Below are 25,982 nucleotides of genomic sequence, written 5' to 3'. Positions count from 1 at the left end.
CCAGACCCCTCGATGTGATTTCCAAGAGCCGAGACCACATAGAGCAGACCGGCCCTGCGGGGGATAGCATCCCCCCTGAGTGGGAAGAGTGGGAAGCTTGAGGTGCTTCCTTCGTCATCTAAAAATGTCATACGAAGAGGCCGGGATACCTTACGACCGGTGGGGGGCCGAACTGCGCAAATACTTGACAACGAGCGAGTGCCCTACAGTACGGGTTCTATCTGTGGGATAACAAGGTTGATATGAAGATTGGGAACGTGTCAAACGCTCAGTGCTCACCAGATTCTGTGGGATTCCGCGAGATGTAGTCGCTTTGCGTTTATCTAGATTCAGGTAGCACGGTAGTGCTGTATACTATGGAGCAGAACTTTTAGCCGTCCTGTCTCAGGGAGAACCCGTCCCGCCAGATCGGCTAGTGGCCATTTTTCTAGCTAACTTGCCTGACAATGTCCCTCTAAGAGTGACTAAGGAAGGCCATATGAAATTCACAGTCTGGGAAGAGGCTGCCGCTGAGCTAGAGAAGATAATGGGTACAATAAAAGGGACATAGATTATCTGCGGCAACCTAGGCTGTACGTACAGCATCTACGGCGGACTGTGCGAGATGTGTCTTATGAGACACAACGATGTGGAGATCGAGGGAATCCACGGGATCGGCGAGTGACGAGGGACATTGCCTGTTTTGAGTGCAAGGGTAAGGGGTACGTGACATCGCAATGCACGTCACGCAACGATGCTTCGCGGCGTACTGGAGAGTTGTGTAGGAAATGTGGAGGTCTGGGTCACTATGCTCGAGACTGCCATGGAGGTCACTGGCGAGCAGATGGGCAGGAAGGAATCAGGCCGTTATGAGATCGACGACGTGGGGTGAACGAGAGCGTTCCACGGGAGAATTCTTGAAGGAGCCTGCTCCTTGTGAAGTTGTGTTAGGGCTTGGTTCGTCGACCGCTCAAACAGTGCAGTGGTATCCTCAGGCAGATAAGTTGCGAACCCAAGGGAATGCGACGTGGGGTGAGCTAAAGGTAGCTCAGTCATACGACCTTCGGAGAAAAGGGGGCCGCACTAAGCGACTGCGCCAGAAGACCCCAGCAGAGCAGGCACACATCATCGGCGCTAGACACGCGGCGGGCAGGATATCGGAACAGGTCGCGGGCATCCTATGGACGCCACATTAACAGTACCGGGCTCACACGGGGGCGGGAGCGAAGGTGTCGATTGCCTAAATGACTCCATGCACTAAATAATGGAGGATAAACGAAGCGTTAGCCGCAGATACGAGTCTTTGAGCTAAAGACCACGAACAAAGAGACTGTAGGGAGAGGGGCGATATCCCGCAGCTTCGGAAGTCAAAGACGCTATTTAACATTAACTAAACTTAAATTCGATCCCTTTTTAAACTCGCCACTAAGAGCAGACCAATGCGAAACACCTGTAGGGTGATGATGGATATGAGTAGCAACGGAACTGATTGGGAGGAGGCTGGGGATCAGGTTAGCTCACCTGAGGCAACGCAAGACTAAAAGAGAAAATGGATAGGTGGAAAATTCCTCAAGTATGTAAAGGCACACAATGAAGAGAATAGGAGTACGCAAGACCAACCTGCAAGAGCGTCAGTCCCGGTTGCGGGACATAAGTCACCGTGGGGGATAACAGGCAGAAGCCAAGGAATGTAATTGACGTTTTTAGCAATTGTGACTCCCAAGTAAGGCTTCCAGTTATGCTATCTATAAACCGAACGCCCTTCCCAATCTAGTGGTTTGCGTGTTCAGAATGCAAGCCATCTGCTCCACTAGGAGTATCCTAGCACGTTTTATCGCCGATGACGCCCACGCATAAGAAATGCCAATTCACGTTCGTTTTATAAGTAATATTTAATTATCATTATTTCAGACAAACACTTAACGCCGCTTGGAGTTTCGTACAGGCCCGTTGACGGCTCCTCGCTCACTGTCTCGAAAAGCGAATCGAGTACTCTCCGCCGCTTCCTGCCTGTGATCGTGATCACCCTCCTACGGTCGGCATTGCAACGCTCTCGCCTCACTTATACTTATAAATCAGAGCATCTTCAGGTTGAACAAAGTATTTTTATAGCAGCAACTATTCCGAGAACATCTTTTCCTGTGCACAATGGATCTGCCGGCGGGAAGTCTACGAGGTGCTGGTCCGTCTGGATCTCTGGTAGCTGGGAGTGAGAAGGGTGATAGACATCAAGCTGGTGAGAGGGTAGATACTTCAAAGGTCGGACATGGTGCTGAAGAAGAAGTCGGAGAGCACCCTCAGCTCCCCAAGGAGCCGTGTTTTGCGAGGCCCGCGCCCTGGATGTATAAGATACGACAGGTTACAGAACAGCTTGGATCATTGGCCGAAAGCGCTCGCATCATGCTCGGAGCCATTGCAACCCGCGGTTCCGCAGGCCTAGGTGGCCCACCTAATACTAGCGTGGAGGAAGTTGAGGGGACCAGTCCAGTGGACCGGCAGGAGTCTCCAGTTACTACGAGACGCGAAGTTCCGGAACCCAGTTCTCTCAGCAGTGTTCAGGAAGGAGGAGAGAACAAGGATAACTTGGGAGTCGAGGTATCTGTTATTGAAGGAGGAGGAGACAGCGAGAAGCCTCAGCTGCCGAAAGAGCCATGCGCATCCAAACCCGAACGTCCCTCGGGCGGGGTTAGGGGACTCCTGATGAAGGTTGCGACAGTAGCTACAGCAGCTGCGGTGCTACTTAGAGAGCTTGGCGAGCGTGGTCTAGCCAGCGTAAGTGGACCTAGAGCTGCTATGCCGGCAGTCGATGCCGGGGTGAACAGTCAGCAGTTGGAATCACCACTCCATCCGCCTAGCCCACTGGACGTCACACAGCCGGGCAACCCGCTTCCGACGCCCGATGATGTCGCCTCTGGAGGATCTCCTTAGCATAATCACACGTCGCTCTTGCTTGCAGACGTGGTCATTCCTCCCCCTGTTATGAGGAATTCCTTTAGTCACAGCTTGCATTTGAGATTTTTGTAGACGCCCGTGGCGACCCTCACATGATCGGGTTGTTTGATTATTTTTATGAAACACCGTTTCTATTTAAGTGATAGCAAGTTGCAGGCGGCTAGCTAGTGTACGCTATGGCTCACCAGCATGCTCTTACATGGGACTGCGCTGTCGCAGACAAATTGTATTGCATACTCGGTCCTATTTGTGCACTGCCTACTACAGGTGACATTGAGCTGGATAATTTTTAAGACAGAATTCAGCGAGAGAGAACTAGCAGAGGTCAGGAGATTGAGGTAGATACACTTCCTAGCTCCCCACAGCGAAGAATGAACGGAGCAGCGAGGAGGTAAAGAACACGAGGGAACATTGCCTAGCTTGGCTGCGGTGGTGCCGCATCTGGCGGCGGTACGACGTGCATCAGGAAACCGAATTTGTAGGTGCCCCGCCAGTAGTCTATCAGGCCGCTGACGCCGAATCCGTTATAGTCTTGTGCGAAGACAGAAATGCGCCCACAAGTGTCTATAAGCCCCTGCACTCGGGCCTGCCGAAACAGATATTCCCACCCCTGAGCAAAACATTGGTAGCGGAGCACGACCAGAGGATGTTCACCTCACACACCTCGACACCGCAGGCGGGGATTGGTCCAACGGGCCTGGATGGTTAGACTTTAAGTCTCAGAGCTCGTGGCGGGCACGCACCAGTCTTAGAGCAGATTCAGTTTCCGGATGGCTATACTCGAACTCGGTTGCCATAGAAAGCCGATCAGTAACCTGTGTGCAAACTCACGTCAACGGGGATTTAACAAAGTGACTACCTTCACGGTGTTCGTCCAAGCAACGTGAAGCGCACGTTTCCAAGGTTACTGCAATTGCCATACCTTTCTAGTATATTGCACTTTGCAACTGTGGGTAAGCTTCGTTAGACCCGCAGGAGATTTAAAATCGGGCTGCTGACTCAGCTGGCCTGCAATACGGTACAAGCGGAGGAACAACATGCCATTCAAAATAAACCTTCCAGTATACACTATACACATACACGCGTTCCTATTGGTTCTAGAACTGCGGCCACTGCGACTTAGTGTTTCCCATTCCGCCAACGGAGGGAACCTGGGGGATACAGAAAATGCAATTTACATGAAACAACGGATTGCTTGTCCAGGTTGTAGCGACTCCCGACAGCCAGCATCGAGGCTCCATTTGCACCCTGTAGCGAAAAAGCAGTTCCAAGTGCAAGAGTACTTGCAAGTTTTCAACGCTGTTGCCACCAATGCAGTCCAATGGAAACGAGCAGCAGCCTGATGGCAACGCATTGCTGAGACGTCCCATATGGTGTTGCACTTGCCACATAAGTTATCTCGCAGCCGGCCTGCAGTTTGGGGGTCAACACTTGTGAAAACATTCCGTCCAATATCCAGCAGGCTGCAATCAACGGCGCACAGCGGCTCGACACAAGCCTTATCTCCTCCTATTCATTTGACAGTAAACAGCACACAGAGTCGGTAGCTACGAACAGGAAGCAAATACACTACTGTTTGGCGCATTGCAACACCATATATAATTCCTCGCTGAAACGAGCAAATGGCTCAATACTACGTACACTGCCAAGCCAGCTTCAAGGAAGAGGCCCAGTCACGGCCTGTGTTATCGAGAGAAATTTCATAAAAATTTCGCTGCTCGTCTTTCAGCGAGGAATTAAAGTTCAACTTGAGATCGGCGCTCTGGCATAGGGTCTTAATGAGCCTGCAGCAATCGAAGGAGAACCTGAATATACAAAAAGTACGGTTGTAATTTGTCAACGGGCTTACAACAGAGGTATGCATTCCTCCGACTTCTGCTGACTCCTTAACTGTTTTACACTATCAGTCAAACAACAGCACAAACTGTCACCTTCGCATCAAAGCTGCTTTACCTGCCTTGAAGCGATCCGTCTGTACCGAGCTTTGCCATTGCAAAGAAATGAGGGGGGGGAGGCTGCGCATTTTCTCCTTGGCTTGGATCTGGTGGAGCTGAGATCGCCAAAGTCGGGCCGAACTGATATGAGTATCCAGATTCGCGTAAATGCGTGCCAAGGCAGAAGCTATGGCATGTCTGAAGGTACTTGTTTACCTGTAGCATGAAGATACAAGATATAATACCGACGCAACGCCGTCAGGAACCCGGGCAACAGTGTAAGCAAAGAAACATATAGGAAAGAATAAGTTTCACCTGTTTTGCACCTTCCAGACGAAACCCATCGAATGTATCTTGACCGGAGATGTTCATCCACTCCCGAGAAAACTGCTCGAATGGGATTGGCTGTGTGAGCCTGCAGGACGCACCGCGTATGAAGAAAACACTCTAGAGGCAGCTTGCAACCAACGTACTCTGAAGCCCAGAATAATGGAATATGCTAGATGGTGTATGCACAAAGAAGGGCGAAACACGGTAATAGATACATGCAAGGATGCAAACTTGCAACTTCCACACTCCTCGAATTTCCCCCAACTCCACAGTCTGCTGAAGTGTCGTGTTCACTGAGGGAACTGGTATACAAGAAGATTCGTCTGACTGTGGTTTCTTTGCAGGCTCTGGAACCTCCTCATTCTCCCTCGCCACTGCAGCTTGTAGCGCTTTGCTCCGCATGTCCACTGCGTTCGAGTCGTCGCTTGCTGGAGCCGGCGACTCCTTGGAGCCAAAGAAGCTCAAGGCAGGGACACCCAAAAATCCAGTGCCCTTCTCCGAGCAGCGAGCAGCTGAAGGACAGTCATTACTTCTGAAGGGAACTGCCGAACTGCACGACGAGCGAGCATCGAAGGCCGACTCTCCCCGGCGTTGGCGGCGGCCTGAAGAAGAGTGACCCCCGCATCGTAAGAAAGCAAAGAAGGGCATTATCGACAGGGGAGAGGGCGACGAATTGTATCTTCTGACAAATATGCATCTTCTTCTACAAAGCCTATGCCCTCCATCAGCCCCAAGACAGGTGGGGCGGTCGATGGGGCCCTCGCTGCATGCACTGAAATACTGAGATAATAGTGCTCGAAGGCACGTTATAATAATTGTTATATACTCTCTATATGATACTCTATAAGAATTCTTTAGATGCCCTCGTATCATGCAATTCTGGGTAGGGATGCTAGACGCCTTCCAGTGGAATCTCTGCGCAACGTTGCTCGTGTTTTGTGCAGTGTGCTCCAGTATACTATTTCTCAAAATATGAGAAACGTCTTTAAAAGCCTTATATGAACGTAGAGTGAGTGAGGCGAGCATAATTTGGCTTAAGGCTCTTGCACAGTGTAACCAACATGTGTATGCTAGGGGGCCTGGGGGGCCTGTACACGAGAAGCGCAAGCATCTGTAGGTTCTCGCTTGTCTATGAAAATCGTTTTCCACGTAGCGTCCGTCCCTTTCTTATTCTTAGAGGCGTGATTAGGTAGCCCGGACCTCATCAACTGGTGCAGATGTGGTGGTCTGCCTCGCAGTGCTCTGGGGACCCATTCTCTGGCTGACTAGACCATTACTTGGACGCAAACAAGTTTTGACTTAAATGGAACTCAATTACTTCAGCTACCAATTTGTTGTGTGACACTTATCTTTCTAGTTCCTGTAGCTCTCCTCACTGTGTCCAAGAGCGCTGTGTTTGCACACTCCATGCGATGCCCTGTGTAGAATATTGACAGTTTGAATATTGACAGATTGTGTTTAGGGTTGGCAAATAAGTTGCCTACTAATGCCGTCCAAACAATCGCTCGGCATTCATAGCCGGCTGGTGCACAGGGGGAACTCTTCAACAATTGTTAATAGTGCTCGAGCATGTAGCCAAGAAGGCCTGTTCGTGTAATCATGCGTGGGTCTCATGCACCTTCAGTGGTAAGGTGCGGTGCACCTCACGTCAGGCCGCGTATAGCACTGAACCAGGCGCTCAGGTCACTGCTGTCAAGACGCTTGGATGGTGTGGATGGGGGCGAGGCAGTCTTGAGAAACTAAAGGATTCCGACGCAACTGCAACTCGCCGCAGACCCTGCATCAGGCATGGCCTCGCTTACACGGGCCTAATGCCCTTCGCACCAGCCCCTCTGTAGTTGAAAGTAAGGCTCCGGGAGAGTGGAGGCCAGATGATGTGTTTGGGTGGAACTCGACTCTCCAGCATATCGACTCTTCCATGCCTAACAACTGTCATCAAGCATTGTCGTAGAGTTGCACCGAATGGTGCAACGGAACATCTGATGCACGTGTCCAGTCAGCTTTTGATGATTTCATTGCCACCATTTACAATCGCAAAAAAAAACTACCTTGTACCTTGTTTTTCAGTAACCCACCAGCAACCAAGCATGCAACTTGGAGTACACCTACCAGCCGTTGCCAGACAGTTCGGCAGCTACGTGCGCAATGCTCACCTCACTTTGAAAGACCGTGTGAATAATCCTACTAGAGTCCAACAAATTAATTGGTACTTATTAGGATGAAAGCATTTTGAAGGTGGATTTCTACTTTACACTCGGCTGTACCTGCCAATCAGCATGCCACCACCGTACGCGGTACCGCTACAGGCTGCGGGGCTGTTGGCTTAAGCGGCACACGCACCGGCCTGAGAGTGGAACGGTACTCGGGCAGCTTTCAACGCAGTTATTGGCAGATGAAGGCTATTTTGGAAATTGTGAAATAGTAGGAAAGTTGTTATGCAGCAGAGGCGCACGCGTTTGTGTGAAAGCAGCCCGCCGGGCGCTTCCTGCACTATAGCGGGCTCTTGCGCTTGCGCGTGGGCTGGCAGCACTTAGTGTGCAGGGATTGAAGGGCATTCTTTAGGAGCTGTTGATTAGGTTTTGGGTTGCTGACACGATTTCTAGGCCGCACGTAAAGATAGCTGCACGTAATACTTGTTAAGCTGATGAGGGATGCTTTCAGGGGCTGGGGCAGGAACCGCGGTGGCGGAGGGTGGCGGGGAGGCCAGCGGGCAGCCGTTGCCGATGCGCATCATCAGCAGCAGTGGAAGAGTGGCCCTGGGTTAGTCTCCGGGCCAGACACTCGCCACTTCAACCCCCGAGAGCCCCGGGCTCGTCCAGAGAGGGAGGCAGAGCCGCCTCACGGGTCGGTGCTGCCCCCCCACTCTCCCGCGCCGCACAGGCGCCGCCAGCAAGGTCAGGGCCTCCGTAAAGAGCGCACTGCTCCTTACGAGCCACGAGCCGTGCTGGGACAAGGCCCACATGGGGCCTCCCCGGTTGCAGCCGGGGGAGGAGGGCAAATTGTTGTGGGAGGGAGGGGGAGGGTTGAAGAGGATGCCGCACCGGGGGGAGTGCCGGGGCAGTTGCCCTGCTCGACTCCCGTGCAGACCTGTATGCCTCCTCCCACAGTTTGCTGCAGCATCTATGCAGATCAGCTCATTGACTACTACACGGGCAAGATTTGCCCTAGGCGTTTTTGCGTAGCTTACAAAGAAGTGTGTAAGCTTGTTAGGTTGCCTGAGGCGACACCAGCACCTGCAGGGTCAGGGTTGCAACATCTTCCCCCTGCGGGAGTTTTAGGCGTTGCAAGGGGTGACGAAGGGGTTCAAGAGACGCAGATGCCCAATGGGCAGCAGAGAACTCAAGCAGCGGCACTTGACGCAGACGAAATGAGTGAAGTATCCCAGGTTGAAGAGGGGGAGGTGGACGAGGAGGCCCCGGTGGTTCATTCGACTCGGCACACCTCGCAAGAAGGCCAGCAGAAGCGCAGCGCAGGTGTTGTTAACCAGCTGCAGGGGGATGCTGTCGAGAACGGCCCTTCTGCTGTCAAAGGTCCTGCTGCCGTTAGTGGCTCTGCCGCTGCTCGGCAACACCAGGCTGGTTTAGAAAGCTCGCATATGCAAAGTCAGGGTGTGGCGGCGCATGCGCCGAGCTTGCAGCAGCAGCAACAACCAGTGGCAGCACCCAATACCACAAGAAGGGACCCCAGATTAGCCGCAAGGGCACGTGCTGAAACGGGCGTGCAGCAGCAGCAAGAGGTAGTGCAGCAAGTAAAGCAACCAGAAACTTCAGAGCCGCAACAACAGCCTCAGCAGGGAGCGCAAGACCAGCAACAGCAGCAACAGCCAACGCAGTGGGACCCGAATGCATTGCCTCCAGAGCTGCGTCGGCAGCCGTTACTGTCAGGAAAGCTGCCGTTGCTGTTAGATTTAGACAATACACTGCTGCATGCACAAGCCGTTGGGGTGGCAGGGTACACAATAGCTTTGGAAGATTGGCTTGATGAGGATGGTTTGCCGGAATTGTATAAGTTTGAACTGCCCTGCAACCGCAAGGTCTATTACCTGAAGTTGCGCCCAGGGCTGCGCCGATTCCTTAGGGCACTTGCTCCCGTTTTCGAGTTAAGCATTTACACAAACGCGACGCAGGAGTATGCGGACCTCGTGGTGGCCATTTTGGACCCCGACAGATCTCTTTTCGGCGACCGGTAGGCTGTGGTGTTGTAGTGGTAGTTGACTGCTGTTGCTGCTGCCTTTGATCATGCTGTTCGTTCTGTGCGGCCAGGAATGCAATTGAAATTAAGACACAGCCGCAGACTTTGTTGTAGTGCTCAATCCAGCTTGTTCACTAGCTCTCTGCGTTAATCACTTTCCTCCGCACCGCCCCGGATCAAGTTGCGTTGTAGTGGGTTGTTGTGCGTTGGCTTAACATGAACTAATACGTGGCTTGCATGGGGTAGGAGCAGCTGGAGTGGCAATTGCATATGTTGGGGAGAGTTTCGGCCCTCCTGTTGCATGGACGGCCGAGGGATCATCGGCGCGTAGCTCCCCAAAATAAGCGCATGCAGTGCCCTTGCTTGCTTGCGATGAAGGGGACATACAGTAGTGCTGTAGCAGCTATAGTGCAGTGCTTGTTCGCTGCGAAGATGACAGCCTTCGCCACGGGTCATTCGTCCAGAGCAGGCTGGCGCTATGGTTTGATATTGCACTTGTGTTCTGCGGCTAGTGGCCGGGGGAAAGGTTTTTCAAGCGCCGCGCAGGTTGTTGACGTTCGTCAGTTGCTCTCGTCCTGTGCCCCGTGTGGAAATGCTTCTATTAAAGAAGGAAAAGGGGGCAAGGGGGGGAAGAAGAGCACGGGGAAGGCAGGCAAGCTGCAGGCTCGACACAGCGTATGACAGCGACTATGTGGATGCGATTCATCGAAGAGGATGCTGGCTTGCTTGCACGAGCGTAGCTTAACCGTGGCTGTTGCCGTTAGTTGCAGCAACATAGTTGTGCAACACGGTAACGACTTAATCTAACCCTGCTCGATGAAAAGTTGTTCAGCAAAAGCAAGGCTTCAGGACACTCGTGCGATTCTGCACGCAGATGATCAGCAATCAAAGCAGCCAACAGATCCTGTTGCTGCTGGACGGCTTTGCCACAGATGTTGCCGTTCCACGGCTCGCTATGTCGTACTCCACAGGGTGGTAAATGAATCAAGTGACACGTGACTCGCGAGGGCGTTCGCGTACACTGGGAAGCAGGAGGCATCGACTTGTTAAGAGAATGGCAGTGCGGCTTAAAGGAAGCATGTACTGTCCAGTGCATACATTTGTTTTGGTAACGGCTATGTCCCTCTAGCAGTCGTTACTGGATCTTACCGGCGTGTCAGCCTGCCAAGTGAGGCAAGGCAAGATGCGGCAAGTTTGGCGGAGGTGGTACTATCAGCTGCAAACAGGAACAGACAAGCTGATACTATCTGCGGTCAACCCATCGAATGACGGGGCTGGCGGTTTAGGGCTGGTGATGCACAGTTGAGGGATCAGAACGGCGTGGGGTTTCCGACGGCGTGTGCGCAAGGATTTGGCTGCAGCTCCTTCATGTTGAGTACATTACTATCCAACTGGGGGGCTCTGAATCAAGCAACAGCAGATGGGAAAGGTTCATTCTCGAGGGAGTGCAAGCTATACTTCGGCAGCAACATATGATGCGGCGGCGTTTTACATATAGCTTTGTTTGAGATATGCATGTGTATTTGATGGAGACGCTTTAGTCCTTTAGAGCAACGGATGGCACTTCGAGGCACTGTGTACATATGAAGATGGGTTCACTTAGTCTGTTTAGCACGTAGCCTCGTTGTTCCCATCAGCGACGGAAGTGGAGTAGTTTCGCTGCGTATGGGGGAGCTGCTGCTTATTCTGGTTGGAATCACTGTTGAGCAAAGAGCAGAGATCGCTGTAGCGTGCTTTTCTGCGTGCCCTCGTGGGATCGTGCATTGGGGGGCAAGCTGACTGCTGTTTGGGGATGGCTGTTGCGGCGTATGTACGGGGGGGGCTTGTAATGGTGCAATGTGGGCTGCTCTTCGTTGGCTCATGATGCACAGACACACGGGCGAATTCGAGGGTGTGAGCGTAGCTGACATTACACTTGCTTGTGGGTGCGTTTGTTGCAGCATTGTTGCGCGCGAGTCGTCGGGAAGGGGCGAGCAGACGGAAAACAAAACTGTGCGGTGTCTTTATGGGGACCTAGACCGCCGTTGCGTGGTGGCGTTTGATGACCGTCAGAACATCTGGACTGATCTTCCGGTGTCGCACGTGGTGAAGGCGCAGCACTACGATTTCTTTGATTCGTCGAGGCCTGAACTATTAGCCCACTACCCCCCCCTGCCGTTAGAGGAGACTTTAGCTGCAATAGCTGAAAACCCTCGACAACGGGCTACTGCATTAGAACGCCCTTCGCCGGTGCCCGCTGCTGCCGTGAATCATTTATCTAGACCTTACGACTGGGATAGGCACATGCAGCACATGATAAATATCTTTTTAAAGGTCCACCAGGAGTTCTTCAAAGACCCTTGGAACGCAAAGTGAGAAAAGACAGCTTTTTGCAGCGGAGTTGCTGCCATATCTGTGGTTAGACGACAGGTATTTTCATTTACGCACTTTTGCCTGGTACTGCGTGCTCGAAGTGTACGGGTACCAACCCGTCTGGCCAAGGTTACGAGCAGAAGATCGAATCTGTATGCGGAGCATCAGGCGCGTCTGTTTGGTGCTTCTGTCATTTGCTTCTGTGGTAATGGCGCCCTGCCTGATTTGGGAGTTTTTGTTGTGTTCGTGGTGCGATGACCTGTGAATCTCAGCGTGGGAACAATTATAAGCGGGTTTCAGTCGCAAGCGTTGGCCGGTGTAGGCTTGTTCCTTACTGGATACAGGAAGTCATTTGCACCGGGCAGCCCTGTAGCTGATTGTGAGGAAAGACAAGCAGAACTGGCTCAACGCCTCGGCGCTACAGTGTATAGACGTTTCGACGAGCCAGGCGTGACACACGTCATGGCAGGGAAAAGCAACACAAATAATATGCTTGCTCTCAAGTGGGTTCGAAAAAGCATTTGCCTCATTATTCTTACGCGATGTATCGTTGTGATTAAGGCTTTTGCATAGGTGAAGCGCTCAGAAGTTTTGTGCAATGCGCTCACTAAAGGTCCTGCTTCTGTGCATGTTGCGCTGGTAGGGAGAGGTCTTTTCAGCACTTGAAAAAGGTGCACACATTGTGGCTGTTCGCCTGCGAGTCAATATGGGCAAAGGCACCCGAAGCGTGTTTTGATGCTGATTCACTGTGCGCTTTGTACGACAACCAGCCACCGTGTGCGCCATTCAAGGATCACTGGATGCATTTGGCTGAGTTCTCTCCCCCGCACGCTGTGACCCCTGCGCAGCCTTTGCCCCAGCAGGATAGACTGCCAGTAAGAGAATTCCTCGGGACAGGCCCGTACAGCGATGGAGCCAGTCTTATCTCGCCGTTCGAAGAAACCATATTTCTGTGGAGGCCAGAGAAGCAGCCCATTCGGCAACTTTACTCAAAGGCCACCACCACCACGCAGCACATCATCCCACCGACGCTGTCAACCGGCACATCGCATCAACAGCAGTTATTGCCCCCTCGACCTGAGGAGCAAAAAAGTGGTCAGGGACGTGAGGATATGGTGGCTTCGCGGAACGACCGGCAGGAGGCGGAAGTAGTGCCCTTCTGCAATTTCCAGGTCTATGCCGTGTAAACGAGCCTCGTCACCCCATTGCATGTTAGAGGGGAGCGTTAAGTTGCTTAATGTGCGTCACAAGGGGCGCCTTCGACAACAATTAGGGCTGAGTTACGGCTCTGCAGATGTTCACTTCCATCGTGCATCGAACCTTTTGGCAGTTGGGGGAGTTGTCTCATACGGGTTAATGAGTCAGGATACAGAGCAAGCGCTTCTTGGTGGCTCCTAAACAGCGCCACCTGCCACGTGACAAGCTCTCATGAAACAAGAAGGGCAAGGGATGTGGTGTTAACTATATGTGCCCGTCATATATGCTGCCTATGGTACAGTTCTCACAGCGAACTGGAAGACTCTCGCGCACGAGTCTTCGTGCGCTGGTGGTACTTATGTACATACATATATAATATATAGAGTATATATTATATGTATGTTTTCTGCCTGCATCGGCACCGCCGGAAGGCTTTATGTATCAGGAGGATGTTACAGCAGCGCCCCACAGCCGTTGGGCCCAGTGGGGGCATGGAGATGAGAGTGAGGGGAAGCAGGGGAGGCAGTTCGATGTTGTTTCGGTATCTTGGCTTGATATACTATTATGAGCCACGTTGTAAATAGCTAGGATTTTGCTGGGATTTAGCAGTCAGGCCAGTTTCATACACGGTGGTCCTGCACCGGTCGTCCCTTGTAGGCACAGATAAAGGGAGCAATGTGTGAGCATGAGGGGTTGGCTCAACCCATGGATTTGCACGTCAAAAAAGATACGAAATTCCGGGTGAATAATATCCGATAAAATATAGAACGCGCTTGCTCCCTGACCCCCTTCGACATGCCGGTGTTGGCTCGCGCGCGGTAGGGCAGAGTCGAGGGGTACGGTGATTGACCATGGGTGGGGTGGAGCTAAGGAGCAAAACCATCCTGTGGTTCTTTTAAGCGACTTCAGTTAAGGGTTTAAGACGGGCTATTAAATGGAACGGAAAGTACAAGAAAGACGTATTTTGAGGGGTCTCTTCGTTCTTACGCAGTCCTGCCGACTGGCTTCGTAGGGTCAACCCGTTTGAGGGCTCGTTCGTTGCTCACAGCACACCGGACCCTATTGGCTTAGCGTGTTTTGTAATTAAAATTAGAACTGTTCTTTTTAAGACAATAGTCAATACTCCTCTAGGTAGGGCTACAGCAGCAATCCCAGTGGTGGGAACCACCCTTCACTGGCTGCTGCACGCGATACTTTTATGGTGGTGGCGCTTCGACGCCGCATGAGGCGGGGTTTATTTAGACTTATGTTAAATGGCAGCAAACAAGAAATACTTTATAGAACGATTTACAGTAAATATGGGATAACTGCGCGGCGGTTCTGTGGGTAGTTTCCGCCGAAACGCCCCTTGTACCACTTGTGAGTCTGCACTCCCCGGCGACCGAGGAAGAGCAGGGTAAAAATGGCGAAGGAAAAGGCAACTGCTGAGTTGCACATTATGGCGTAGCCAAACCATTCGCATATTTCTCCCCAGTAGTTAGCACAGGAAACCTGCTGAAACCAACCCGCACGAGGGATCTTATATGCAGTCAACCCGGCGCCGTGGGGATGCGCGCTGTATTTGAACGTGACAAAATTGTCTCCATCTTTTTTAGCTGCAATACGCGACGACCTCCTGAGAGTAACCAGGCCTTCCTGGTTTGGTGGAGGAACGGAGGAGGCCTGCGGCACAGCAGCGTCGTGCGCCCGTATTGTCTTCAACTGTAACAAGTGTTCATCGGCGTAGATGTTCACAACCATCCCGTAGATAAAGACTAACAGCCCGAGGACAAAACGAAATAGCGCCATAATGTCCCATATACTTGTTTTGTGCAGCGCTTCGAGCTCTCCTTCCATGGGTGCGCAGTATGGGACAAGATACCACCAGCCCCTCATTTCCCTTGAGTAGTTGAAATAACACCCGCTGAGACCCTGAGCTAGCCCGTTAGCGAAGCAGAACATAAATGCAGAGAGAGGCAGTAACAGAGGCACTGTATCTCGTCGTCGAGACTCGGGTAAACGGTAGTGCCTGAGGGAGTAGATGAAAACCCTGTGTACGTAGTGTAGGGTGAAGGCCATGACAGTAATCATATTAAAAGGTTTTCCTGCAAGAACAACGTATCCGAAACTTCATGCGTTTTAGCAGCGATGCCCAGCAATCAATATTATGTTTTCTTGCACCGCAATTCCTTTTTGAGTCTGCACCTCACGGAGTCTTTCTATATAGCTCTTATCTAGGCACTAAGTAGCTTAAAAAAACGATTGAGAGAATTTGAATTATCAGTGGGAACGCACCATGACAGAACTGCGACCATAGAAGCAAAGCAGCTGGGAGGAGTGCAGACGGTAACTCTTGAAACATCCACGCCGCCCAGCTTGGCACCAGGGGCCCCCAAAAGGGTTTAGCACGACTCCTGAATTTTCCCCACGGGAGTCTGAGGAATTGAGGAGAGGGCAGTACAAGAGGAAAGTCTAGTAGGAATGGAAGACTACTGTCCAGTGGTACTCCTAGCTGTCGATTGCAACCCGGGCTGTGATTGCATCATCTGGGCATTCTGTTAAATATCTTACGGGTTTTCTGCTGAAAACAAGTTGATTAGGACGCCCAAAGCAATCTGGCAGAAGGCAACTCCCAGAACCAGCGTACTCCAGAGGTTGGCCTCGTCCCTTTGAATACCGAGTGGGAGGGCTGGGAGGGCCCAGGACGGTTGTTTCCCCATAATAGATGTTCCTCCACCCAGAAGAGCAAACGAAAAGATGAAATGAAGAAGTGAAACTGCTCCTCGAAGAAAACAAAGCAGAGTCGCTGGCAACGGGTGATGTATATGCAGATGGAGTGTGGGTAGTGGACACGGGCCTTCACGCTCAGTGAACTCTACAGGTCTTGAATGAATACAAAGTAGAAACCTTTACACAATTCAGTCCTGCAGTGCTTGAACAACTCGTTTTCTTGTGCAGATAAATTGGGCTCATGCAAACGGTCCACCGAAGTTAAAACCCGCGCCGGCACACCCGACACCGAATCCTGTAGCAACGGGCTGTTGTACCCTAAAAACCAACGATTTTCCACATTCAATTCGAATTAAATTGACGTGTAGGGCGAGAAATTGCCCACTGATTGACAAATTTACAGCTTGGGGTGCGTCTAACTCTTCGTCTAACAGCTAGGCGACCGCTGGCCCCGTTCCAGTACGGTTTCAGGACAGCATGTGAAGTTGCACCAAAAGTACTTGACGACTTGCATTTCTGTTAAAGCTAACTTGAACTCGCATTTTTGAACGAAGATCACTCGAATGCTGTTACATCTTTGCAGCCGCCCCCTTCAATTTCACAGTTCAGTGAAGATGTTGCGCACTACATGATCTTCAACGTTAGAATTTTATGTAGGGCATATCTTTGCATGCATCGAATACAAAACGGCTGAAGCAGAAACATCACTACCGAGCTCCTGCTTTAGTCTCAACAGCAACCACCACGTTACCCAAGTGACCCTGGCGGCGCTTGCGCATTTGCAGCAAACTAACGGCTTAAGGCGTTATATTTATAACGCGAAAGCACTTACTATACTAAGAAACCAGATTTGGACACGCATTAGGCACCCATGCACCGTCCTAGCTTTTGTGTTCCACCGGCTTTCACTCCCGTTGATTGCACACGGCCGGCGAATCAGCAGCAGGTGCGCCTTCGCAAAAACATGCACTCGAAACCATTGAGTTTCTCCTTTCTTTGGAGCATAAATATGGGGGAGTAGGGGAAATAAAGTTTCACCATCCTATTAGCTGTAGCATTTTGCACAATCGTGCAGGCGGCGAATGGTGCGCACCGCCAATAAGTGCCATTGCGTTCTCGGGCACGGCAAGTAGAATACTTTGTTGTAAGCTGGCTTCTTTCTGGCTTGCAGTAATTCGGTGTTTCATGGACTTGGGCGTACTGTGTGGACTGCTGCTGTACTGACTGACTTCAGCCCACAGTTATGGATCAGCATTGTTTAATAGACTCAGCCTGAAGTGGAAACTTGAAAGAACTGTGTGCGCTGGAAGCCTGTCATGCTCATCCTTAAAGCACACGCTCGGTCGTTGAGAACACTGCGTCTGCACATCAACAGTCCCTGTAAGCATCTTCGACTAGGGGTCAAGTATAGGCTTAGTTGGTTACGAGCACTTGTCGCCGCCTCTTTTAACCCACCTCCTAGGAAGCATGAGCAGTGACGTTACTACTTAATTTTCAAATGCGTTTTTTCGCGCTGGCGAGAGCAGGTTCAAACCATGCGGAAAGCAGCTTGTAAGCAGAAAATGCTCAGCCTCAGAGGCACCTTGAACTCTTCCCACTTTAACTCACTGTTTAGCTTAAGAGTATGACAGACGAGCACAGATGCCTAGAGACGTACCCTTCAAGGTCTTGGACGAACAATAAACAAATTAACACACGAAAGGTGCCTCAGAAATAGCTCCAATACTAAAACTTGAGGAAGATGCTTCAACCGCTCTTGCGTTGTTTCTCTTCCACTCCACTCCATACCGAGCATCTGTCTGCAACTCTTCCACTCTGACAACTGACCCCTAGCTTCATTGTGGAGACCCCTAATATACACCCCTAAACAGCACTAGGAGCAAATAATACACAGGCTGCATCCCTCCGCACTGCCTCGAAGGTTTGGAAGTAAAGGCGTTACAAGGTATCCGTTAGTCTTGCATTCATCCTCCCTCTCCCCCTTTACATTTGAAGTTAATCTTTCCCTTCCCAGCCGCAAAGGCCAAAGGTAGCTAAAAACTCCAGCGTCCTGCTCCGTGCGCCGTCTGGCGCAGAAAGACGCTGCTGTACATGTATAGCATATATAACGTGCATACAGATAGATGCATACGAGCAGGCAACACAACAGGTATGCAAATGCAATATTGCGGATAAAATACATAAGGGCAGTGAGTGAGCGGTGTGTGAGCTCTTGTGACAAGCAGTTTTGGGGTGTTCTGCAGTGGAACTGAACAACACCCCAACTGTGCATATATATACACTATATATTATATGTATGTCGAGGATAAGCTTGAGGTGCAGGCATTTAGGCAGTTCTATCCTCTATTGTTCTGTATGTCTTCGTGCTTATGACCCGCCGTAGTAGTAGTACTTTGCAAGGTACAGCAGCGGCAGGAAGCAAGCCTGCGGGGGCAGCTTTAGCAGCACCAATGCAGCGGTATCCCGGAGGCTGTTCTCCCGCTGGTGTTTGCGTGGTGCTACCTTTTCTGTATGAGTTTCTGCTTTGCTCCGTCTTTCCTGCGTGGCATGCGAGAAGTAGCAGCAGCACCAGGCCCCAAAGAGCGCGCCTGCCAATACCCAGGGCAAGACGACGTCCAGGTCCGGGGAGGAGGAGTAGAATCGATCAGTGCCGTATTTGATGCTTACCAACAACTCCACCGTTAAAATCATGACAAATAAAAACACATTACCCCCCATTCGATCGTATCTAAACTGGAGCTGCGCATAAAATTCAGCAACAGCAGGAAATGCCAGCAGCCCCAAGAGCCCGAGACGCGTCGGGTTGATCCAGTGTACTGCGGGAATGTCTAAGACGGTCATGAGCAGAAAAACGCTGACTTCTGCAAGTAGAGAAAGGAATAAAAGCAGACTCGTCATCAGCAAGTGGCGAGGTGTGCGAAAGAAAGACCATTCATATTCACAACTCGAGAACGGGGTGAACTTCAACATGATCTTCTGGTATCGCGGATAAGCCCCCAGCCAGTCAAAGTGCCGCTTGCCGCACCAACGCATCACAGCACAACCAACCACCATCCCCATTAGATTCGAAAATATCGCATCAATAAATATGCTGTCCCACCAACACTCCTGAAACTCCGGAATTAACCACTGCAGCGACATCTCGCAAAATTCAAACAGAATTGAAAACGTCAAATTGAACATCCAGCTGCGAAATATGCACATTTTCAAAAACCACCCTACCGCGTGGCTTATGAACCAAACCGATGTCAGCTGTCGAGTCAGCGTGTTCATGCTCACAGAACAGTCTAGCACGAGGGTTCCTGAAAACACATTTCCCTTCCTGGACCCAAAGCCAGGCAGCAACATGCGCACGAGAAAACGCCCGTCGTCGCGGTGCACTGACAGCAGCGCCACCAAACAAAGGAAGTATGTCAAGCACAATCCGTGGATCACTCTCCAGAAACCAGGATGCGGTCGGACTAACAACCCATCTCGGCTCTCTAGAAAGCAGTATCCCATGATTGCCACCGCCAGACATCCTATTACCTGAACCGCGCGGAACCTGAGCTCGTGTTGCCGCTCTTCACTGAAGTCCTCAAATGACGCTTGGAAAAAACGATAATTTTCACCATCTCTCCACAGCCAGCTCGGCCCGCAAGCGAAAACCACTACCAGCGCTAGCACCACGGCACTCGACAAGACTTGCTGCGGCTTCTCCTGAATGCTGTAATCAATCGAAACTCTAAATTTTTCCGGAAACTCCTCCGCATGCTTGCAATAAACCGAATTGGCGTAATCATCCGGCAGCCGCCCTGATGATGTAGTGGAAGACGAGGGATGAAACGCTTCTTTAGAGCTGTCGCCATCGGATGTAGAGTTTGCAGATATACCATTGCGGGTCTCCGAATTCGAAGAGGGTGTTTTCCGCCGCCTCAGCTGTTGTTGTTGTTGTTGCTGCTGCTGCAATATCTTTTCCTCCTCAGTGAGCTCCTGCTCCTTGGCGCGCTGCATTGGTCTCGCCGGCAGGACCCGAGGAGCCGAGGCAAGCCGACGCCCTCCAATGAGAGCCTCCTTATGAGAATAAGGCGAGGAACAGCGTTGCTGTTGCTAGTGATACTACTGCCGCATGCCGGATTTCAGCTGCACAATTGTCCGGCGGTACCGCCTGGTGTACTTACATGCTTTTCTCCAAAAACTTTCACGGCAAAGCAATTGTAAAGAAACCTTCAGGCAATATAAACTCTAAATGACGCAAATTTGCACTTTTCTTGAGTAATCGCTCTCGTTTTTGTGTGGATTGAAGCTCAATGGCAGCCACAGTGATGATGCCTTGAACGCATGCGGCTGGCTGTCAAGGCACCGCGAAAACCATGTAAACTTAGGGCAACATTCTTAGGTATTTCCAAAAATTATTGAAATGAAAAATGTATCTCTTCCGAGGCATGTCTATGTAGCTGTCGGCGGGGGTTTCTCAAGTCGTTCGTCGTGCATCCAGCAGTGCTGCAGCTGTATGGAGCAGCGGGGTTTTCTTTGTTTCTACAGAGGATGTCATGCTAGGTGCCTACATTTCATCGAAATTATTGTAATTGTAGCAAATATTGCTTCCATAGATTTATGTCGTATTCATATCAAAGCCTGTTTGTCAACAGAGTTTTTCCCCGCCCCTTTTTAGTGCCTTACTGGACAGCAGCTTGTCTACAGCAAAAACGCGTTTTATTGCAGTGAAAAAGTCATTTCGCAGAATCTGCAGCCAAGGTGCATCTTAGGAAAGCATTCCCATGGAAGTGCCACGTCAGCTCCATTGTGTTCCTTTCGCCCTATCACTCAGTGCCTCCCCCCGCCTGTGTTTATTTTTTGCTCTCCGCTAGTCGTATTAACACCGCCTCTGGGGCAGAACAAACTGAAGCGTAAGGTTCCACTAGCTGTTCACGTACATATGCCCATCCACCAACATCTTCAAAAAAATACATAAGTAGATTGCATGCAAGGCTTAAGTATAACTGAGGAGATATGATTCGCTCCGCCGCCCCTCCGCTGGACATACAGAAAGGGGTGACGAAGACGGACAGCCCACTATCGCAAACAACCAGGCAGCCAAACAAACCCTGCATCACTTGTGTGCAGTTCTGCGGAGTCTGCACAGCCAGGAGCTTCCTGATCTCCACACAGCGGCAGAAGTCACAGCTACACACACCTGACAGCTGCGCTGATGTCAGTGGCCTAAATAACGAAGCACGTACGTTGCACGAAGTTTTTGATTAGCAGGTGAACTGGAGATGGCCGCCACTGTGGAACAAGCGAGGAGCGTGGCCCCATTAACACACAGCTCAGTTGCCTACCGGCGGCAAAGTCAAATATTACGGCTAGCACGTATGCGGACGCCTCATTCTTTACTTGAGTAGTTGCAGTTTGATTCACTTCCCTGTTCAGCTGCTGCTACTGCCGCTGCTGCTGATGGCGCTGGGTGTTATGGCCCCCCCTTGGCAAACTTCTGCACCGCGATAATCTTTTAAGGATCAACGGAACAGGGAAGCCCCCTAGTAGCTTGGGAGGCACAACGCCATCAGTACCCCGCTTTTCAACATATAGTTACATCTGGTGAAACTGCTACACAGTAGCTGCTGCTGTCCAACAGCAGCAGGTAGTAGGCTAAATAGTTAGAAGCTTTCTCTAGACCGCAGAAGAACTCGTCTTTGCAGGATTGGCGAAACGCTTCCTGTTGCTGGCGTGTGAATAATCGGGCTGGATACTTTTCTTCTAGTTCGACCTGTTTGTTATCACTTGCTGCTGTTTTTGTTCTTTCCGTCTACTCCTGCTACAGCCTGCTCAAGTGCCTTGAATAACCTCCGTCCTCCTCGATCTGCTCCCAAATGCTGCTGGAGGCTTCCGAGGAAGGCAGCTTGAGGGCCCCCAGGCCAGCACCACGCTTAGCAGTCCGCTGGTCACTGCCTGGGCGCTGTTCGCAGCCGCTGTTGCTGCAGCAGGTGGTGCAGCTGCTGACACTGTTGCTGTGTTTGAGAGTGTCGCGCGGGCTGCAGCAGCAGCTGCACTCTCCTACTTCCATGGTTTTCTGTTGCAGCGCCTGCTGATGCTGCCTCAAGATCAATGGCGTGCGGTCGTTGGCCCCGTCGTCTGACAAACAACGAAACCCTAGGCCATCCCTCTTACGCTCCGCTGCTACAGCACGATCCTCGTCTGCTGCGTATGTGGTGGAGGCAGCCCATAGAGCCGCGGCACTCAGAAGCCACAAGCTGAACAGCAAAGTAAAAGGGCAAGCATTCTACGCATTCTACGTCCACCTACTGCACTCGAGAGGATGTATGGCATAAAGATGCACACAACGCATGCATGTGCCACACCTCGTAACACATAAAACAAACAGTAACAAACACCATGGGATAGAAAATTCATGCATCACTAAAAGAACCTCAGCAAATTCGCAACGTGCAGCTTCCTGCAGATGCTACACACCAAATACTGATAGGACAAATATAAATGCAACACAGAAAATTCGCAACGTGCAGCTTCCTGCAGATGCTAAACACCAAATACTGATAGGACAAATATAAATGCAACAAATGCAAGCAAAACGAGTACAAATAAGCCATACAAGTACTCCAAACACATATGCAACGATCCCCGCGCAACCCATGTGGAGCATTTGTTGGCCTGCGGTGCAGCAAAGAAGGGTCTGCGCAATGCTGCGATGTACGTACCTCATGGAGAGCTGGAAAGCCAGAGCCCTCGACCCCACGAAGGCGGCTAAGACCGAAGCCACAACGGTTCCTAGCGCCTTTGATATGTCATCCAGAACGGTATAAATAGCACAGATCGTTCCTCGCACCTGCATAAACAATCGCATCCGGCCCAGAGTATTTCCAAATACAGCAAGGACAGCAAGAAGCAGGGAAAAAGCAGAAAATGACCAGCTCGATGTACAGAAAACAAAGGGGGCCGCAGAAACACGCAAGCGTAGCGGAACAGAAAACACCACAACAGAAAGTATAAAGGGAGGCACATCCAGACTGATAGTAAACAACCAACCCAATCGTAGACAGACGAGCAACCTCACAAGAAGAAGTACTGACAAACGACAGCACCACCAGGATGGAGGCAGGAAGAAACACAAGCCAGCCAACGGCAGCAAGGGAAGCAATAAGGCAAGAAATAAAGAAGCACCTCGGCTGTGTTTACGTTGAGTAATACAGCCCCTATATTCGCTGTAGGCAAAGTCGAGCCAAAGGCAGCCCCCAACAGAAGCGCGAGGAGGCCCAGCAGGGCGGGGCCCTGGGGAGCTCTCCCTACTACAGCAGGGAATGCGAATATCATCACACAGGGAATGCACCTGCTCAAACAAATAAGAAAAAAACAAATACGTGCATGAACGCTGTGGAAACAAACCAAGAGAACATGGTGCACTGCAGAAAAAGGAACGGATATTCATATTCATATGAATATGACTATGCGTATGAAGAAGGAAAAGTAAAAGTGCCACAGACCCTCGAAGAAGCGAACACGGAGGCAGAGAATACGGTAGCAGAGAAAGGCGGAAAACAGAGCAAATGTCTGCTTGCAGCGAACAACTATTGCTTGCATATCCTTAAATGTGCATGAAAAACAGACGGAATGCGAAAGCAGTAAGACGCAGACTCTCTAATGTTTGCAGATGAGCAGCAGCGTCATATATAATGGGGGAAATGTCTGCAAAAGCAGACAAAATGCTGCGGCATTACCTCAGCAACCAGTGTAGCAGGCAAGGCAGAGAGAGTTGGTAATATGCTGAAACATAAGTGGCAAACACAAATGACTGCAACAAAAACAGCATGGTGCCTACCTAAGAACACAAGTGCATGAGCAGAATCGGAGGAGGCGGCGGCCACTGTGGGCGTAAAGCTGACTGCCGATCATTCCCCCCACAATCATTCCACAAAAAGAAGCAGCAGCCACTGCAACAATCTGTCCATACGCAGTAACGCAGAACAGCAAAACAAAACCACAGGCAAGCAAATCATAACCCTCAGCAACCCAACAGCTGATACCTGCTCCCTTCCCAAACAATACGCCAGGTTGCTGTCAGAATAACGCGAACAGCAAGCCTTCCTTTGCTTCTTCAGCAAAGAATATAGCACTGCCTGCACCAGGGCACCGAAATGTTTTGCTAGCTCAGGGATGCGAGAAGAAACCCCAAAGAGGCCTATAAAAGGCCTATTCCTTGTTGTGTCGCTTGTTCAGTCAAATGTTCCGTGCTTTACTTCCTCTATCTGTCCACTTGCAACTCCCTGCTCTTCCCACCTTTCCCTGGGTGTATTCTGTCTTTCTGCACCACTACTACATTGCATTCATTTTAAGCTCTCTGCGCTTCCTATCATCAACTGATTCTATGCATTTGAGCGGAGTTGCATGCAAAACAGTAGCAGCAAGCCGCTGCTCACAGCTGCAATTGCCACACTGTCTGACAGGCCGACGTCCGTCCTTAGGAAGTCGTGGAGGTAGACAACTAAAACACCCCAAGGAACATTCCCTGGAAATGCCTGAGAAAAACAAAAAAAACAATGCAATCCTAATGACGACAGGGAGCGACAACCGTAGACCCATATGCTGCTGCTTACAATGCACAGAAGGCGAGTTAAGAAAGCAGAAGCATCATAACCATGAGGGGTGGAAAAGTGGGCTAGCAGTACGTGTACCGCATACATGAATAGCCAAGCAGACATACACAGACTACAGCACATACACCATGGCTGCATGCGCGGAATCAAAAACGCCTATACAATCACATTCAGATGCACAGAACATAGGGAATGCATCACATCTCTGTGCATAAAGAAGTGGAGAAGCACGCATGAATGCCTGCATGTACGCAGATTACAGTGAACCCATCAAATCTACATATGCACAATGGATCACACAGAAACGTGTGGGGGGGTTTCAGCTATGTACACAGCAGAGCGGGAATGTTGCTGCGCCGCCCACGAGATCGGGCCCCCCTTTTGAATCCAAATATGAATATTCACAAATGCTTGAATGAACAAATACGCATTCATGTTAAGCGCCAGGCATCTGTCAACAGCAACCCCTAGGGGTTGCTGTTGACAGACTCTTCTCAGCACTTGCTGGCCTCAGCGTGTTGGTTTAGTGTTTTGGGATCTCGTATTTCATGTGCCTCACCTGAACGAGCATGAGGAGGTTCGTTTTGGAACGCGCCATGGCCTTGAGGCTGTTGAGATCGAGGCCTCGGCATTCGTATGCTCCTCCCTCCCCAGCTTCCACGCAGTGCGGGGTGCAGTGGGAGCTGGAGGTGGCGGTGAGGGGGCCATTGGCAATGTAGTAGAACTGCGCCATGAAGAGGAGCGGGGCTGCGAGAATGAGGAAGACCCACCGCCAGTCGAGGGCCCCCAAGAGCGCAGCTAGGCACTGTCCACAGAAAGTACCGAAGCCCGCAGCTCCCAGCACTAATGCAGAGGCGCACGAACGCAAAGAGGGCCGGAACCAATCTCCCACCCACGAATAAGCCAAGGGGTGAACCCCCCCGCTAGCTAAACCTGCTGCAAGGCGCAGCAACGCCAACTGCCAGTACGCTGAGCAACAAACCCCATAGAGGCAACACAAAACAGCAACCTCGACACCGTATGAGAAAGATATGTTTCCAGAAAGAGAAGAAGCACAACACAGGTTACATTGCAGGCCACTGGTCGGCTGCCGAACACACAGATATCTAAATGCATTGAAAACAAATAATCTCCGTGAAGAGAAGACCCAATACCAACACACACAGCACAGAGGAACTTTGCGGGGGGCAAGAAAAGGAGAAACAAAACGCTGCAAACGCGACATCTGGGTGTATCCTGGAAACTCCATTCAAATCTCCTCGTCGTGCTTCCGCCCATTCAAGCACGAATAACTGCATGCACGCACGCGTGGAGGAGAAGCCAGCCACACACAAGGCCCCACCGTTCACAAAAAAGGTGCAAAGGGAGGCGAGCCCTGCTAGGAGAAGAACAGCAGAAACAAGCTTGTTTTTATCTAATAGGCCGGCGCACAGCCCCACAGCAATCGAGCCAATACAGCCTGGAGTGTAGTACAAAAACCTGAACAAAACAGCACCATATTGGCACAAAACCAGCAAACAGACAAGCGGCATACAAACACAATGCACGCATACGTTCTTGGTGCAGACGCTCATTGCAGCTGCATCAACTGGAGCAGCAGCGGGCACGCCCTTTTCTGTCTGGCAATTAAAGCCACCCTTAAGAGCAGAGACAAGCGAACAATAATATATATATTATTGTTATATTGTTATATATAACAATATAACATTATATATAACAATATAACATATATATATATTATATATAT

The 25,982-nt window shown here is 50.8% G+C and overlaps 6 protein-coding genes across 6 annotated transcripts; 3 read left to right on the top strand and 3 right to left on the bottom strand.

Moving 5' to 3' along the window:
- Positions 1–2,127: 2,127 nt before the first annotated feature.
- Positions 2,128–2,907, top strand: EMWEY_00016540 (hypothetical protein, conserved; the record flags this gene model as incomplete). Its single annotated transcript, XM_013479757.1, has 1 exon — positions 2,128–2,907. One exon carries the CDS (start codon positions 2,128–2,130, stop codon positions 2,905–2,907), a length of 780 nt encoding a protein of 259 aa, XP_013335211.1.
- A 439-nt stretch (positions 2,908–3,346) lies between these two features.
- EMWEY_00016530 (eukaryotic porin domain-containing protein, putative) lies at positions 3,347–5,843 on the bottom strand (the record flags this gene model as incomplete). The annotated part of the gene is made up of 9 exons (XM_013479756.1): positions 3,347–3,541; positions 3,675–3,746; positions 3,854–3,939; positions 4,110–4,179; positions 4,321–4,394; positions 4,573–4,715; positions 4,885–5,081; positions 5,181–5,280; positions 5,524–5,843. 9 exons carry the CDS (start codon positions 5,841–5,843, stop codon positions 3,347–3,349), a joined length of 1,257 nt encoding a protein of 418 aa, XP_013335210.1.
- A 1,996-nt stretch (positions 5,844–7,839) lies between these two features.
- Positions 7,840–9,384, top strand: EMWEY_00016520 (NLI interacting factor-like phosphatase domain-containing protein, putative; the record flags this gene model as incomplete). Its single annotated transcript, XM_013479755.1, has 1 exon — positions 7,840–9,384. One exon carries the CDS (start codon positions 7,840–7,842, stop codon positions 9,382–9,384), a length of 1,545 nt encoding a protein of 514 aa, XP_013335209.1.
- An 876-nt stretch (positions 9,385–10,260) lies between these two features.
- On the top strand, positions 10,261–12,925 carry EMWEY_00016510 (hypothetical protein; the record flags this gene model as incomplete). The annotated part of the gene is made up of 4 exons (XM_013479754.1): positions 10,261–10,361; positions 11,327–11,737; positions 12,011–12,241; positions 12,382–12,925. 4 exons carry the CDS (start codon positions 10,261–10,263, stop codon positions 12,923–12,925), a joined length of 1,287 nt encoding a protein of 428 aa, XP_013335208.1.
- Positions 12,926–18,011: 5,086 nt separating this feature from the next.
- EMWEY_00016500 (phosphatidylserine synthase, putative) lies at positions 18,012–19,637 on the bottom strand (the record flags this gene model as incomplete). The annotated part of the gene is made up of 1 exon (XM_013479753.1): positions 18,012–19,637. One exon carries the CDS (start codon positions 19,635–19,637, stop codon positions 18,012–18,014), a length of 1,626 nt encoding a protein of 541 aa, XP_013335207.1.
- A 1,804-nt stretch (positions 19,638–21,441) lies between these two features.
- Positions 21,442–25,714, bottom strand: EMWEY_00016490 (hypothetical protein; the record flags this gene model as incomplete). The annotated part of the gene is made up of 7 exons (XM_013479752.1): positions 21,442–21,877; positions 22,343–22,470; positions 22,821–22,971; positions 23,461–23,582; positions 24,059–24,157; positions 24,795–25,204; positions 25,578–25,714. Coding segments are annotated over 7 exons (1,483 nt in total), but the record flags the coding sequence as incomplete, so codon positions are not given.
- Between the last annotated feature and the right edge of the window lie 268 nt (positions 25,715–25,982).

The sequence above is a fragment of the Eimeria maxima genome, genomic scaffold, assembly GCF_000499605.1.
Source record: "Eimeria maxima Weybridge genomic scaffold, Emw_scaff135, whole genome shotgun sequence".
Taxonomy (NCBI): Eukaryota; Apicomplexa; class Conoidasida; order Eucoccidiorida; family Eimeriidae; genus Eimeria; species Eimeria maxima.
This window is presented reverse-complemented; position numbering and strand designations above follow the sequence as displayed.